Source organism: Pristis pectinata, chromosome 1 (assembly GCF_009764475.1).
Source record: "Pristis pectinata isolate sPriPec2 chromosome 1, sPriPec2.1.pri, whole genome shotgun sequence".
NCBI lineage: Eukaryota > Metazoa > Chordata > Chondrichthyes > Rhinopristiformes > Pristidae > Pristis > Pristis pectinata.
Window position 1 is genome coordinate 17,999,907 of NC_067405.1, and position 14,720 is coordinate 18,014,626.

At 39.7% G+C, this 14,720-nt stretch overlaps 1 protein-coding gene across 3 annotated transcripts in view; it reads left to right on the plus strand.

Moving 5' to 3' along the window:
* Window positions 1–14,720, plus strand: part of cacnb4a (calcium channel, voltage-dependent, beta 4a subunit) — a 273,005-nt gene that overhangs the window by 224,302 nt on the left and 33,983 nt on the right. For all 3 annotated transcript variants that reach the window (XM_052011408.1, XM_052011418.1, XM_052011428.1), the window contains 3 exons: window positions 3,209–3,289; window positions 11,547–11,605; window positions 13,633–13,742. In XM_052011408.1, the coding sequence (XP_051867368.1) occupies window positions 3,209–3,289; window positions 11,547–11,605; window positions 13,633–13,742 (250 nt within the window). The remainder of the gene's footprint in view (window positions 1–3,208; window positions 3,290–11,546; window positions 11,606–13,632; window positions 13,743–14,720) is intronic.

The following is a 14,720-nucleotide window of genomic DNA, read 5'->3' on the forward strand; positions in this document are numbered from 1 at the left end:
GGAGGATTCCTCTTCCCACTTGGTTGCCCTACTCACTGCCAAGTGAGCTTCTCCAAATTGAAAGCAACCCAGAAAACAATGTTTATATCAGAGATTTGTATCTATCAGAACGAACTATCTAAGAGGGCCATAGATACAAATTAGTTGAGGTAATTAAAAGGGCGAGGGATACTTGGAACATCAGAGATTGGGAAATAAGGATATAGATTAAAAACATACAAGGGGCTGTTCTGGGATAGAGAACCAAAAGATTGTTCTGACATTTCCAGTTCCCGTAAATGGAATTTCTCTTTTTGTTTTGATTTGAAAGATTAATCTTCCCCAAAACTGTTCTTCCACAGCTGCATATCCAGATGGCCAATTAGCCAATTGTGTTTTGACAAATGAGCTTTTTTAAATAAAAATGAGCTGGTGGAAGGTTGCAAGAGGGGTGCGTGTAATTTTCCAAAGAACACTTCTCGAAGTGAAGCCTCAGTGCTGGAGGCAGACATTTAGAAAACCAGTCCTTTAGTCTCACGGTTACTCTCACTTTTGAAGTGTCTGACATTGCATTGACTCGACAGATTACTGCAGCATTGTGCTAGAAGATGTGGAGTAGTGAGAAATTCTAGCAGAGTTTATGTCCAACCCTGTGTCTGAAACAAATCAGAGATTGGTGGTTTTTGGATATTAAGGGAATCAAGGGATATGGGGTTAGTGCTGGAAATTGGCACTGAGGTAAAAATTCAATCATGATCTTACCAAATGGCAGAGCAGGCATGAGGGGTTGTATGTTTACTCCTGCTTCCATTTCCATGTACTATCTCGATGCAGTGTGAAATGAATTGATCTGTATGAATGGTATGCAAAACAAGTTAGATAAGATTTCTTTATTAGTCACATGTGCATTGAAACAGACAGTGAAATGTATCTTTTGCATAGAATGTTCTGGGGGCAGCCCACAAGCGTCATCACGTTTCCGGCGCCAACCTAGCATGCCCACAACTTCCAAACCATACATCTTTGGAATGTGGGAGGAAACTGGAGCACCCAGAGGAAACCCACGCAGTCATGGGGAGAACGTACAAACTCCTTACAGTCAGCAGCCGGAATTGAACCTGAATCGTTGGCGGTTTCAATTCCAGTCGCTGTCTGTAAGGAGTTTGTATGTTCTCCTCGTGACTGCATGGGTTTCCTCCGGGTGCTCTTGTACACTTGAAAATAATAAATTAATTCCAATTCCTGTTATTTTCTTTTATGTTTACAAAGTAAATACAAGAAACACATAGGTTTGCCAAATATTATAGTAAAATTCTCAGATTTTTGTTTTTACCTAGTCAGTCTGTGGAATTCATTTTTAGCAAAACTTAGTAATTAACATTCATTTGACAAGCAGTGTGGTAATTTAATAAATGTAAATTACGGAATAAATAATATTGCTAAGTTCTACAACTTAGTTAAATTCACAGGTTATCAAGCAACAACACATTGAGAAATGAGAGCAGTTTCCAAACCTGTCATATATTTCCAGCCATATGATTTTATTAGCTAAGTACAATGGGAGATTAATTATTTTTATCCAACCGGCCTTTCAGTATTTGGAGAATCTAATGATTCATATTAAGTGAAAATGTTTGACTTTTCAATCTTAAATTTTACTCGAAATACCAGACACACAATTATTAAGAAAAATTACAGCTTCACTAAGGCACAAAGGATGCCTCCTGACTCTGTTAATAACAACAATAACATCAATTTCTTTAACACAGCAAAGAATATGGCAAGGTGTTATAGTCAAACAAAATTTACACCAAGGAATTTGAGGAATAGAACCTTGGTCAAAGAGGTAGATGTTAACTAGCTTAAAGAAGTAAAGAAGCAGAGATGTTCAGGGAGGGATTTCAAGATCATACAGCCTAGGCAGTTGAAGGTATGGCTGCCAATTGTAGAGGAATTAAATTCAGGAATGTTCAAGAAGTCAGAACTGAAGGATCACAGACATCTTGAAGCATTACAGAACTGAAGATGCAAAAGGGCCAGGTCATGGAGGTTTTTTGAAAACAAGGAAAACAGTTTTAAAATTAAGGCATTGCTCAATTGGGAGCTAATGTTGGTTAAATAGCAGAGAGATGATAAGTGAATGGCCCTTTGTAGAAGTTAACAATCCCAAAATTACAGGGGGTATAGTGAGAGAAGGCAACCAGGAGTACATCTCAATAGTTGAGTCTTGAGTTAACAAAGGCATGGCTGATTTGAGACAGAGACAGAGTTGGATGATGATACCATGGTAGAAATAGCTAGACAGATAGTAAAAAATAACTTCAGACTTACAACTTGGGTGTCTCCTGGTTCATTGGTATTGATTTTGACTGCATTGTGCCTGTTCAAGGTGACAGCAACCACCTAAGATGCATGCTGAGTCAGCCACAGACCGATTTCCCAAAATGTGGCCCAAATAATTATTAGACTTAAACTTATATAAGCAGTTCATCAACTCCAGTTGCAGGCAGTCACTCTGGATGACTACAGGATGTTCTAAACAATATGATCTTTTTCACACCTCCTACATGGCTTAAGTGTATGCATATTGAGTGCCAATTTGGGCCATATTCAGGTGGAAACAATACTGTGCATTCAATGTAGCGGTCAGTTATTTTGCACTTGAACCTGAGGCTAGGACTTGAAGTGGCATCTATTGTCTAGAACGGTGACTTTCAAGCTTTTTTCAGGATACTCACTTTAACCAAATGATTCAACCAAGTGAACCAATAATATCACTGTCCAGTCTGCAGACCATGTTTAAGAGCACAGCTGGTGACCTACTTTTTAAAGTCACAAGAGTCACGGCCCCCACTTAGAAAACCGCTGGTATAAAGGAGAATTTCTGTAAAGTCTCCTTTTTAAAATAAGATCCTTCATGAACCCAAGGAACACTCTAGCAACAACATGAAAGACTCTTCTGTGAATATTCAAACTATTCAGGTTTGAATGCATTCGATGAGGAAACTCTGCTGGATTTCACGCTACAGGTGTGCCACAATCAGTAGTGGAGCTACATTGGAAAGATTAGTCTTCTCAACTAGACCTATTCTAATGTTGAGGGGAACATACACACAGTGCAGGTACCTCCCTCTGCAATAATGTTGCCAATAAAATGAGACAATAGTTTACTTTCAATAAGGACTTAATAAGTATCCTCATACTTCGTTATTGTTTCTAATTAATGCAGACTGAACACATTCCTCCTTATGATGTGGTGCCATCCATGAGGCCAGTTGTGTTGGTGGGCCCTTCATTGAAAGGTTATGAGGTAAAGTTGGATTATACTTTTCTTAAGTTTTGTTTTATGTAAATTTGTGCAGTCGATAACTTTTGCAACAACATTTGTTACATTCTCATATGTCTGTCAGTAGTGCAAATTATTGCTTTATCTTGTGACATTCCAGGATAAACTGTTATGGATCGAGATTAACACAGAGATAAACAAGGGCACCCACTTTCAGTCTGAGAAAGATGAATCAGAGTATTGTCTATACAGTGAGAAATTAATGCTGAGTAGCCTGGATTAAAATTGATGGTCTATTTGAAATGGGCAATTTAAATCCATTCACAAATTGGGTTCAACTAATTCAAAAATGTTGTATTTGAATGGATTAGAATCACTTCAACTTAATTTTGATTTTTTTTCTATTTAGGAACATCTAGCCAATTTGATGTACTCATGGCGGCATATTTGGTGTACCCATGAAGTTGGGTTCATTGGTACAGTGCTTAACATACTAGAGTGGTAATCCAGAGTCTTGGGCTAATGATATTGAGACACTTAGCAGAGGAGAAATTCTAAATCTGATCACATTTCTATGTTTGTTTAATGTATTAAACATGGAATTTATCAAAAATATTAGAACCATAGAACACTACAGCACAGAAAACAGGCCATTCGGCCCTTCTAGTCTGTGCCGAAATGTTATTCTGCTAGTCCCATTTACCTGCACCCAGTCCATAACCCTCCAGACCTCTCCAGTCTTGTGAAGTTACACTGTAGAAGAGCTCTTTAGTTCTGTGGAATTCTAAGTTGCTATTGCCTATTGGTTGTATCTTGTATACAGAAGGCATTTTGAATGGCCACATGAGTGTAGCAAGACCAAGTAGCTTGCTTGTACGTTGCAGTAAGTCTTTCTTCCTTAAGCAAATTTTGCTAAAGAACATTCAAACCTTCCTCTCTAAGCAATTTGAAAAAAAACTTTTGAAGCAATATCTTTTTATGATAATGAAAAGATGGATTTTGGATATGCATCTAGATGGACTAACTTTTGATTAAATTAATAGAATAACATAGCCATATCCATTGTCTTCTAAAGCAGGAATTTCTAAGTATTTAGCTTTATGGTCCACTTGGATGGTCAGAAGTCATATATAGATTGCAGTTTTAGATTCAGTGATTGGGGATAAACTGTTATGGATCGAGATTAACACAGAGATAAATAAGGGCACCCACTTTCAGTCTGAGAAAGATGAATGGGAGTATTGTCTACACAGTGAGAAATTAAGGCTGAGTAGCTTGGTCTCGAAGGATCCATTAGCTGAAGCTCAGAGAAAGTCTGTGACTCCAGGGAAGCACTTGGACCCAGCTGCTGGGTATGATATTAGTAATTTGATTGTTGTTCAAAGGGACACACATGCTTTCAAGTGACCTGAGTTTGAATTACAAGCTACAGAAATAATAACTTCCTCCAGGGAGTCACTGGCTGAAGCTCACTTTGGAAAGCTAAGATAAAATTTCATGTAGAGAGATAAATTATAGATTTTCATTTGAATTGACATTCAATGGGTCTTTGGATCTGGCACGATAATGTTATTTGCATGGTTTTTGTCTGTGATTATTTATGGTTAATGATTGTGTCCTTTAAATTGGCTCTAATAAGGGAGATATGGGAAGCAATTAATTCTGAGACTTTAATGTTGACAAGTGAGTTTGAAGATTAATATTGTGCATCTCACCAGTGACATTTTTTTGAAAATGTATCATCTAATATGGTTGTCTTAGTCAATATTAAATTTCAGTTCAGTGCATGAAGCAAGAGAGGCTTGCATTTGTGCTGTGTCTTTTATGACCTTAGGTGATCCCAAAGTGCTTTTCAGGCTACTTTTTCAAATGTGCTTATTGTAATATGGGAAATACAGCAGCCATTTTGCCACAGTAAGATACCACCAACAGCACTGTGATTAAAGGTTAATTGATCAAATAAACCACCTCTGCTCTTCCAAGTAGAGTCATGGGCTTTGGATATGCACCTGAGAAGGTAGATAGGACAAAGGTTAAATGCCTTGTTTGAAATACAGCACCTCTGCTACTGTATTTCTGCCTGTACTCCTCTGAACTACAACCTGGATTATGCACTGAAATCTGAAGAGTGGGGTTAACTGCATAATCTGCTAAATTATAAACTGACTGACAGCTGTCAAGGTTAGCTCAATTAACTTTTAATTAGTAACTGATTCAGTCAACGATATCACACAGGAGAATTTCGACTGGAACTTTCTTAGAAGTTTTATTGCTGTAAGTTCCCTGGAAAAGTGATGAAAAATGCTGCTTATGGCAAATACATGGTGATGTTGGGAATTCTCACCTTAATTAGTCAATAACTGTTTTAATAAAAACAGAAAATATTTGGTAGGTCAGGCAGCATCTGTGAGAGAGAGAGAGAGAGAGAAACAGCTTTTATTTGAGGTTGATGGCCATTTATCAGAACTAGGAAAAGTTACAAATCAATGATGTTTTAAATTGCAAAGGAGGAAGGGATGGAGAGAACAAAGGGTATAGGATAGGAATCAAGAGAGACTGAATGACACAGACAGGGTAGTGCAGACTGAGACACTGTGGTGACAGCTGATCTGTCTGAAGGAAATATAGGGAGGAGGAGACAAGTAAAGAGAGAGGAAAAAGGGGGTAAAAAAACTGGAATTGTGAGATTCCAAACATTGCAACTGCTAGAAATCTTAAATAAAAGTGAACATTGGAAATACCCAGTAGGTCAGACAGCATGTGCGGGGAGAGAATATCTGAGTTAAATATTCCAGTAACTATGAAATAATCAATGTTTTAAGTGGATGGGGATGTGGAATTTTCATTTGGAATTCCCTGGACCCCTGCCATCTCATCTTCCTGATTTAAAGGTAAAATTGATCACATGATTCCATCAAAATAATCTGTGAATCCTTTTAAACTAAAAGGTTAATCACAGTGTTAAAATATTGCAAGATTAATTTCACACCAATGCTGTAATTTGGTCATTACAAATGTCACAGGGAATAATTTCAACCCAATGCTTCTGGTTTTCACCATAGCAGTGATGAATAAATAAGGTTTTGATAAATGGGGGTAAAACATCAAGCTACAATAGATCAAAGTGACTTTTCACAACATTTTCACTCATTAATATAATCCCCATCTCCCAAAATCATTGGTTCTTAATTAAGCAAGTGGTGTCCTGTTGACAGTGGCTCGTAGTTTCTCACAGACATAGCCTTTATTGATCTTTGAGATTATCAATGGTTTGGAGGCGAAGACATGTCAGAGCCCATCTTGTCAGCTTTGGTCTCCATATGGTGCATTTACAGTGTGGGTTACTTAACACTAATTATAAATGGAATGTCTGGTTGAATTTTTTTTTGCTTACTCAAACATGTGGTGGGTAATTTTGAGTGATAACATAAAGGGGGAAAAAACTCAATCAGCTACCCATTCTAAGTTATGTAAAGGTGATGTTTTGCAGTTTGAGCATTGTAACCCCATTAGGATCTAGACCTAAAGCAGCGTGAATTGCAATCCCTGTGAGGATACAGTCCGTCTCCAATATTTCCAATGAAAATTATCTATTGCCTTGGGATATATGAAAAAGATATCAATTGAACGGTTATGGCACAGGAGGACAATCAGCCCACCTCATCTGTGCCACTTTTCTACCATAACATCTCATTGGTTCCATACACCACCCCAGCCCCTTGCCTGTTTCCTTGCAAACTTTTCCTCACTATATATTTATTCAATTCCTTCTTGAAGGCCAGAATAGAATCTGCCTCCACTATATCTACAAGCACAATCCAAGCTACAAACTGCATAAAAAGTTCTCCTTACATCACTCTGAATTCTCTTCCTCTTCATTTTATACCTGTGAACTCTAGTCCTTGACCTCTCTGCCAATGGGAACAGCTTCCCACTATCCCGTCATCATTTTATACATTTCTGTCTGATCTCTCTTCAACCTTCTCTTCTCTGAAGAAGTCACAGCCTTTCTAATCGATCTTTGGTTTGTGCAATGAAGGGTCTATAGTTTACATTCTCATGAATCATTTCTCGACCTTCTCTAATGCTTTCACACCCTTCCTGTAATGGTGTGACCAGAACCAAACACATTACTCCAGCTGAGGCCAAACCAGTGTTTTAAAAAGGGTTGGTAAGACCTCCCTTCTACTGTACAGCTCAGAATTGTGTGTGTCTTCATTGACTGCTTTCCCAACCTGCCCTGCCCTTCTGGTAAGATCACCTCACACCCTTCTAAACTCCAGTGAGTATGTCGGCTCAACCTGCTTACCCTTTTCTCGTGCATCAACTTCATTCCAAGAATCAACCCAGTGAACCTTCTCTTCACTGCCCTCAATCCTAGTATATCAGTCCTTAAACAGGGAGCCCAAAACTGTGTGCAATACTGCAGGTGCAGCATCACCTATGCCTTGTAAGGTTATAGCAATAAAGGCCAACATTCCACTTGACTTCCTGATCACTTGATGGATTCAGATATTAAGGGAATCAAGGGATATGGACAGTGCATTTAAGTGCATTAGGGTGAAGAGATCAGCCATGATCTACTGAATGGTAAAATAGGAAGAAGGTGCCAAATAGCCACCTTCTGCTTGTTATTTTCTTGGACAGGCAAAAAATAGAAAAGGAACACTGTGTTTCTCTGGACTGGGAACATGGCTGGGGAGGGGAATGTGGCCTCAGAAACTGGATCCGGTCCCTGGAGCAGGAAGATATCAGTGCTAATTGTTGTGCCGCAGTTCCACCCCTACACAGTAAAGTTTCATGGGTTTGTATCAGTCAGACGATGTGCTGTCGCATCCAATAAGAATAAATGTTCTATTAGTAACACTAATTTACATGCACAGGTCATTGTGTTTTTTTTTTAATTACCCTGCAGAAATTAAAATAATTTGAACCGAGCCAAAGTCCACTATTTGTAGATGTATCTGAAAGAGTGCCAATTTGGGCCACTTTGGGATAACAAACAGGTTCACATTTCATTGGTAATTACAAGTGACGGTTTGAACAGTACTAATTTGTAAATGTGCCTTCAGGTCATTCTGACCCTTTAATGCTTTGCTATGTTATTGACATTTAACACAAATTACAGTGGCCTGACCCCTTTTATTTGTTTCCGCTCATTTCACATTGAATCTAACATGGTTTTTCGACATTTAGTGTCAGAAGGGCAGTCCATTTTAGATTTCATTCTGAGATTGCATGCCAGAGGTGCAATTTGAAGCTTTGGCTGGTAACAGATAAGAATATATTAAAAAAATCAAAGCAGGAATATGCCACATGGATCCTTGAGCCATTTCATAAGATTTTTGCCGACCTTCTGCCTCAACTCTATCTCTCTGCCCTTTCTCCAAATCCCTTGTTTTCTTCCCAAGTCCGCTCAAGAAAGATCATGGAACTGAAAACTTTGGGGAAACTGGCAAAGAAGAACAGATAATGCCTGCTGCAAATGACCCATGATCATATTGAATGGTGGAGCAGGTTTGAGGAACCTAGTGGCTTATTCCTGCTCCTATTTTTGTATGTTTTTATATCGTGTATAATTATTTTAAAAGGCCCCCACCCCTGCCCCCTGTATCATCTGCAAAGTCATTTCTTTGATCTATTGTAACTCTTATACAGAATGTAATTTAATGAAAGCTCAAATATATCTGACTTGCTCTTAACCTATTCATTATAGTCCTTTCATGTACAAGGTGTTTTTTAAACTATTCTCCATTCACTGGTTGTGGATGTAATGAAATTGTTGTACAAGAGTAAAGTTGGACTAATTGAAGGCTAAAAGCACTTGGACGGATGATTTGCCCTATTGTTCCAGAGCTATGGTTTATTAGAGAAATGGAACAATTTTATCAGTGGTAGGAGTAAGGGCTTCTAGAACTGGAGGCTATTAAGTACTAGATAGTCATGAATAAATCAATAAAGAATTTAGGAGAAACTGAACTGCCAAGAGAGTGGTTGGAAAATGGAAGCTGCTTCAGCAGTGAGTGATTCATGAGAAGTGCACACTGCACACTGGAGAGCAAAGTGACACAGCTAGTAGAACTGTTTCCTCACAGTGCCAGTGACCTGGGTTCAATCCTAATCTCTGGTGCTGTCTGTGTAGAGTTTGCATGGGTTTCTCCTGTGTGTTCTGATTTTCACCCCACATTCCAACGATATGTGGGTGGGTCTTTGCAAGTTGTCCCTGGTGTACAGGTAGATGGTAGAGTCTGTGAGAGTTGATGGGAATGTGGAGAGCGTAAGTTACAGGGAAAATGGTGGGTGAATGGTATTGCTTTGTGAGCCTGCATAGACTCAGTGGGCTGAATGGCCTTCCATGTCAATAGGAATAGGAGGATACGATTGATAGGGTTAGATATTAAGAATGGGAGGAAGACACTGTGGAACATAACCGCCAACAAGAATCGTTTGGGTGGAATGGCCTGTCGTGTGCTGTAAGCTCAACGCCAATACAGGTATTTTAATTTCTTAAAAACCTGAATTTTGATTTCTCACATTTTTTTTTAGACTCAGTGTTTCCAGAGTTAACCTTTGGAAGGATCCGGTTCCAGTTGTTAAAATGTCCCATTTAGCCTGATAAGTGACTCCATGGAGAGATGAAAGGTCAATGTGGTCCAGATGGAGTAACATGTAACAATCTCCCGGTTTCCATTAACAGTATCTCAGCAGCTTTAATCTTAAGTAGAAAGGGAGAAAAGTGTTTAAAGAGTTGCATGCACAGATTATAAAGATATATCATTTGACAACATTTTTAATGATTTTAATTATTTGATTATGTGATCCAAAGGAACATTTTACATAGGGCAGTAAGAAGAGCCATGCAGGAAGGAGATGACTATTTTATACCATTGCAGAGCCAGTTGTTAGAACCACACAGTAGCTCAAATTCTACATTTACCCTGGAGCAATAGCAAAAAGCACACCAAAAATGTACATAGGAATTTTAAAAAAATCAGTCCATTAATATGTGCAGACGTTGGCTATCTACAAAAAGAAAATGACTGCATTTCCATGGGGATTCCTATTACTGTGTTCCATACCGACAACATATTAGGAGCTTCCAAGACTAGAAACTTAACTGAAGCCATCAATAAACCTTCTTCTTTGGCAGTTCCTCCGGATTGAGAATGACTTGCTTCTGCTCTGATTTCATAATGTTGCTATGGCTAATGAGGCCAGTGTAGGAATTGTAGACTCTTCCACAGATGGGGCAGGAGATGGCTGATGCAGAGGGCAGGTGATGTGCTCCTTCTACTACTTGTATAGGACTTCTATGTGTGCCTGTTGCATGGCCTTAAGATTTTTGATTCCCAAATGTTCCTTCTCCACTCTGAATGGTCATGGGACAGTTTCCCATTAGTTCTGAAGATCAACGGTGCTCCTGTGGGAAGTTTGTTGAAGGTGAGGAGCAACATTATGACGAGAAAGATTGAGAGAAGTGTTGGGGCAATGAAGCAGCCTTGTTTGACTCCAGTCTTCACTGATACTGCCAATAAACACTGCGGCAATAAGGTAGCTTAGAGGATGGGTTTCCTGTGGCAAGTGATTCATCCCTTGATTCCTACCTACAAATCATAATTGTGGTAGAAGTATCTTTACTTGTATTTTGTTTATGACTGGAGCTCCAGCAACTCTCAAGAAATTCATCAATGCCCAAGGCAATGCAGCCAGTCTACTGATATAAACATTCACTTCCTCATCACCAGTGCACATGGCTGCAGTGTGTACTACGTACAAATAATCTGCAAGAACTCGTGAAGCCTTTTTCGATGACACCTCAAATCCATTGTAGGAGGAGGAAAATGACAGGCAATTGGAACATCACTTGCATACCCCTCCTCAAATAACATGCACACTCAACTTTGAAATGTATTGTTGTTCCTTCAACATTAATGGGCTTAAATATTGGAACACCCTTCCCAACCACAAATGGAAGTACCTTTGAATGGATTGAATTGCTTCACGAAAGCACCTCATCTCCACCTTCTCAAGGGCATTTATGGATGAACAATAAATTTGGGCCTTGCCAACAATACCCTCATCCCCTCATCAATGAATAAAAAAAAAGTAATCCAGGTTTATGGTTAACCAATTTACTCCCATGTTTCCATCAGTTTACTTTGTTACTATAATGTTAGTTATGCTTTAAGACAGTTGCAAATAGAAGTATAGGAATTCTCCATTTTATTTCATGGAATTTTCATTTCTCTGTATACTTCCCTTCCCATCTTTTCCTGCGCAGGTGACAGACATGATGCAAAAAGCGCTCTTTGATTTCCTAAAGCACCGATTTGATGGAAGGTAAGCAGAATCCTTGCCCACATTTATTTTCCAGACCTTGCGATTTGACATTGTGTCATCAAAAAGCTGATCTTAAATTTGCACGGTGTCTTTTAGAAAATATCATTGAATTCTTTCTCGAGGAATGGCAGTTTTCTCTCCACTATCCAATGTTTTCGTTACAGAATATTCTGTATTTGCAAAATTGCATAGAACACTCTCCTTCATAAAATGCACATTTTTAAATAAAAATACATCACTGATTAGCAGGCATCTGAAAGAGAATGGGAAATTAAGGGACCCTAACTAGTACATAGAAGAGCAAATATTCTATGCTTTAGCTCATTCTAACTTGCTGCTTATTATGCCAGAGGACTGATAGATGAATTAATTGCCTATGGCAACTCATAACCAGGGTTAGTAAATTAACTGCCTGACTGAACAGGAGACACAAGAGACTGCAGATGCTGGAATCTGGAGAGAAAAACAAACTGCTCGAGGAACTCGGTGGGTCAAGCAGCATTTGTGGAGGGAAATGGGCAGTTGATGTTTTCTCGAGACCCTTCATTTGGGCTGAAAGATTGAAGGGATGTAGAAGGGTATAAAGAGGTGCGGGGAAGTGGGGGGCAAGAGCTGGCCAGTGATAGGTAGATCTAGGTGAGGAGCAGTGATAGGCAGATAGAGGAGGGAAGAGTGGAAATAGTACAGAGGCTGGGAGGTGATAGGCGGAGGCAACAAAGGGCTGCAGATGATGGAATCTGATAGGAAAGGAAAATGGAGCATGGAACCAAGTAAGGGAGATGCGAGCAGTAGGAGGGAGACGACCCAGTGCGAGGAGTGTGTGGGTGATGGGCAAAAGGAGTGGGTGGAGGAGGGAAAGAAACAGGATGATAGGGGGCTGGGGGGGGGGGGGTGGTGGGTGTAGGAGGAACTGAGTAGATCAGGAAGAGAGAGAAAAGGAAAGAGGGGTAGCAGGTTACCTGGAATTGGAGAATTCAATGTTCATGCTGTGGGGTTGTAGACTACCCAGGCGTAAAATGAGGTGCTGTTCCTCTAGTTTGAGTTTAGCCTCACCCTAGCAGTGGAAAAGGCTGAGGACAGACAGGTCGCTGTGGGAATGGGTAGGGGAATTAAAATGGCTGGCAAGCAGGGGCTCTAGAAGGCCATGGCAGACAGAGCGTAGGTGCTCAGCAAAGCAGTCGCCTAGTCTGTGCTTGTACATTTCACCGTGTGTTTCCATGTACATGTGACTAATAAAGATATCTTATCTTATCAGACAAGGTTGGAGGAGATGCATCTGAATCTCTGCCTCACCTGGAAGCAACGTTGAGGGATGTGGCCAGTGGTGAGGGAGGAAGTGTAGGGACAGGTGTTGCGCCTCTGACAGATGTAAGGGAGAGTGCCTGGGGAGGGATGAGTGAACCAGGGAGTCACGAAGAGAGGGTTCAGAGAAGATTTACGAGGATGATTCCCGGAATGCAAGGGCTTACATACGAGGAGCGTTTGTCAGCTCTTGGACTGTATTTATTAGAGTATAGAAGAATGAGAGGGGACCTCATAGAAACATTCCGAATGTTGAAAGGATTGGACAGAGTAGATGTGGCTAAGTTGTTTCCCTTGGTGGGTGAGTCCAGGACAAGAGGGCACAGTTTTAGAATTAGAGGGTGCCTATTTAAAGCAGAGATGAGGAGAAATTTCTTTAGCCAGAGGGTCTCATATTTATGGAATTCTTTGCCACATACAGCTGTGGAGACTTGATCATTGGGGGTGTTTAAGGAAGAGATTGATAGGTATCGAATTAGTCAGGGTATCAAACGATATGGGGAAAAGGCCGGGAATTGGGGCTAGATGGGAGAATAGTTTAGCTCATGGTGAAGTGGCAGAGCAGGCTCAATGGGCCAAATGGCCTACTTTTTCTCCTCTGTCTTGTGATCTTGTGAAAAGGGTGGTGAGGGGAAGATGTGGCTGGTGGTGGGATCACATTATAGCTGGCAGAAATGTTGAAGAACAGGCTGAACGGGTATTGCTTGTGTTTTGTTTTGTTATAGGATATCAATTACACGGGTGACAGCAGACATATCCCTAGCCAAGAGATCGGTTCTAAATAATCCCAGCAAGAGGACAATAATGGAACGGTCCAACACACGGTCCAGTATAGGTATGACTTGAACTTATTTGATTTCCTGTAGGAAAGTTAACATGCAACATCATTTCAATTTTAATCTTTCATATGCTCTGAAATACCTTTTGGCCATTGTATCTTGGAATATTATTAAAGTGAAGCAAATATTTGCCCAATGCAATTGTTTAATTTAATTATCTTTTTAAAAATATATTCCAGCTAATGTATGACTTTTTAGGATTAAACAATGCAAGAATCAATAGGAATGCCCACAAATACATGAATTCTGAAATTAAAGCAGTTGGTTCAAAGAGAATTATTAACATTTTGGATGTGACTGCTCAGCAGAACTCAGTTTTGATTTCAGCCAGAACATACCACTCGTTTGCTTTTGTGTTAATCTCTTCTTATTTGCCTGTTTGAGACCTGGCTGTTCATTGACCACACTTCCTAATGCCATTTCAATTTACATGACTCTGCATGTTGATGATCTGCCCAAAGTATGATTTAAATGCAGTAATTGACTGGTAGCTATTGGTACTGAAATTCCATTTTGATTTGGTGCACCGAACTGAGAGAGAGTCTGTGGAAAAATGTTTTGAGGTAGATGATACGTTGCTGCTTCCCAGCACTACAGAACAGTTAAGAACAACAGAATCATAATACCACCTCAGGCAGCATTCCTCAACCCAGTCTAACCATTAAAGCATAACTGTGTTTGATGTGGACTGACAAAACACCCACTATTGGTCTAACTGAGCTTTAATTGCAAATCTAAATGTTTTTGTTTGGATGAAAACATCCAATTCTTTCCCCATTTTGGATCAATATTTCATCTCTCCACATTAATGCAGCAAACAAAATACAGAGCAGAATGTGGGAAAGCGAATTCCCTTTTGGAATACATTTTTAATTTTGTTCACTTTCTTTGTTGAGCCTATAGGACCTGAACCCCCAACTTTCTGACTCCAAGGATAGAGTGTTGCCAACTTAGCCACACCTGATGTTGAAGCC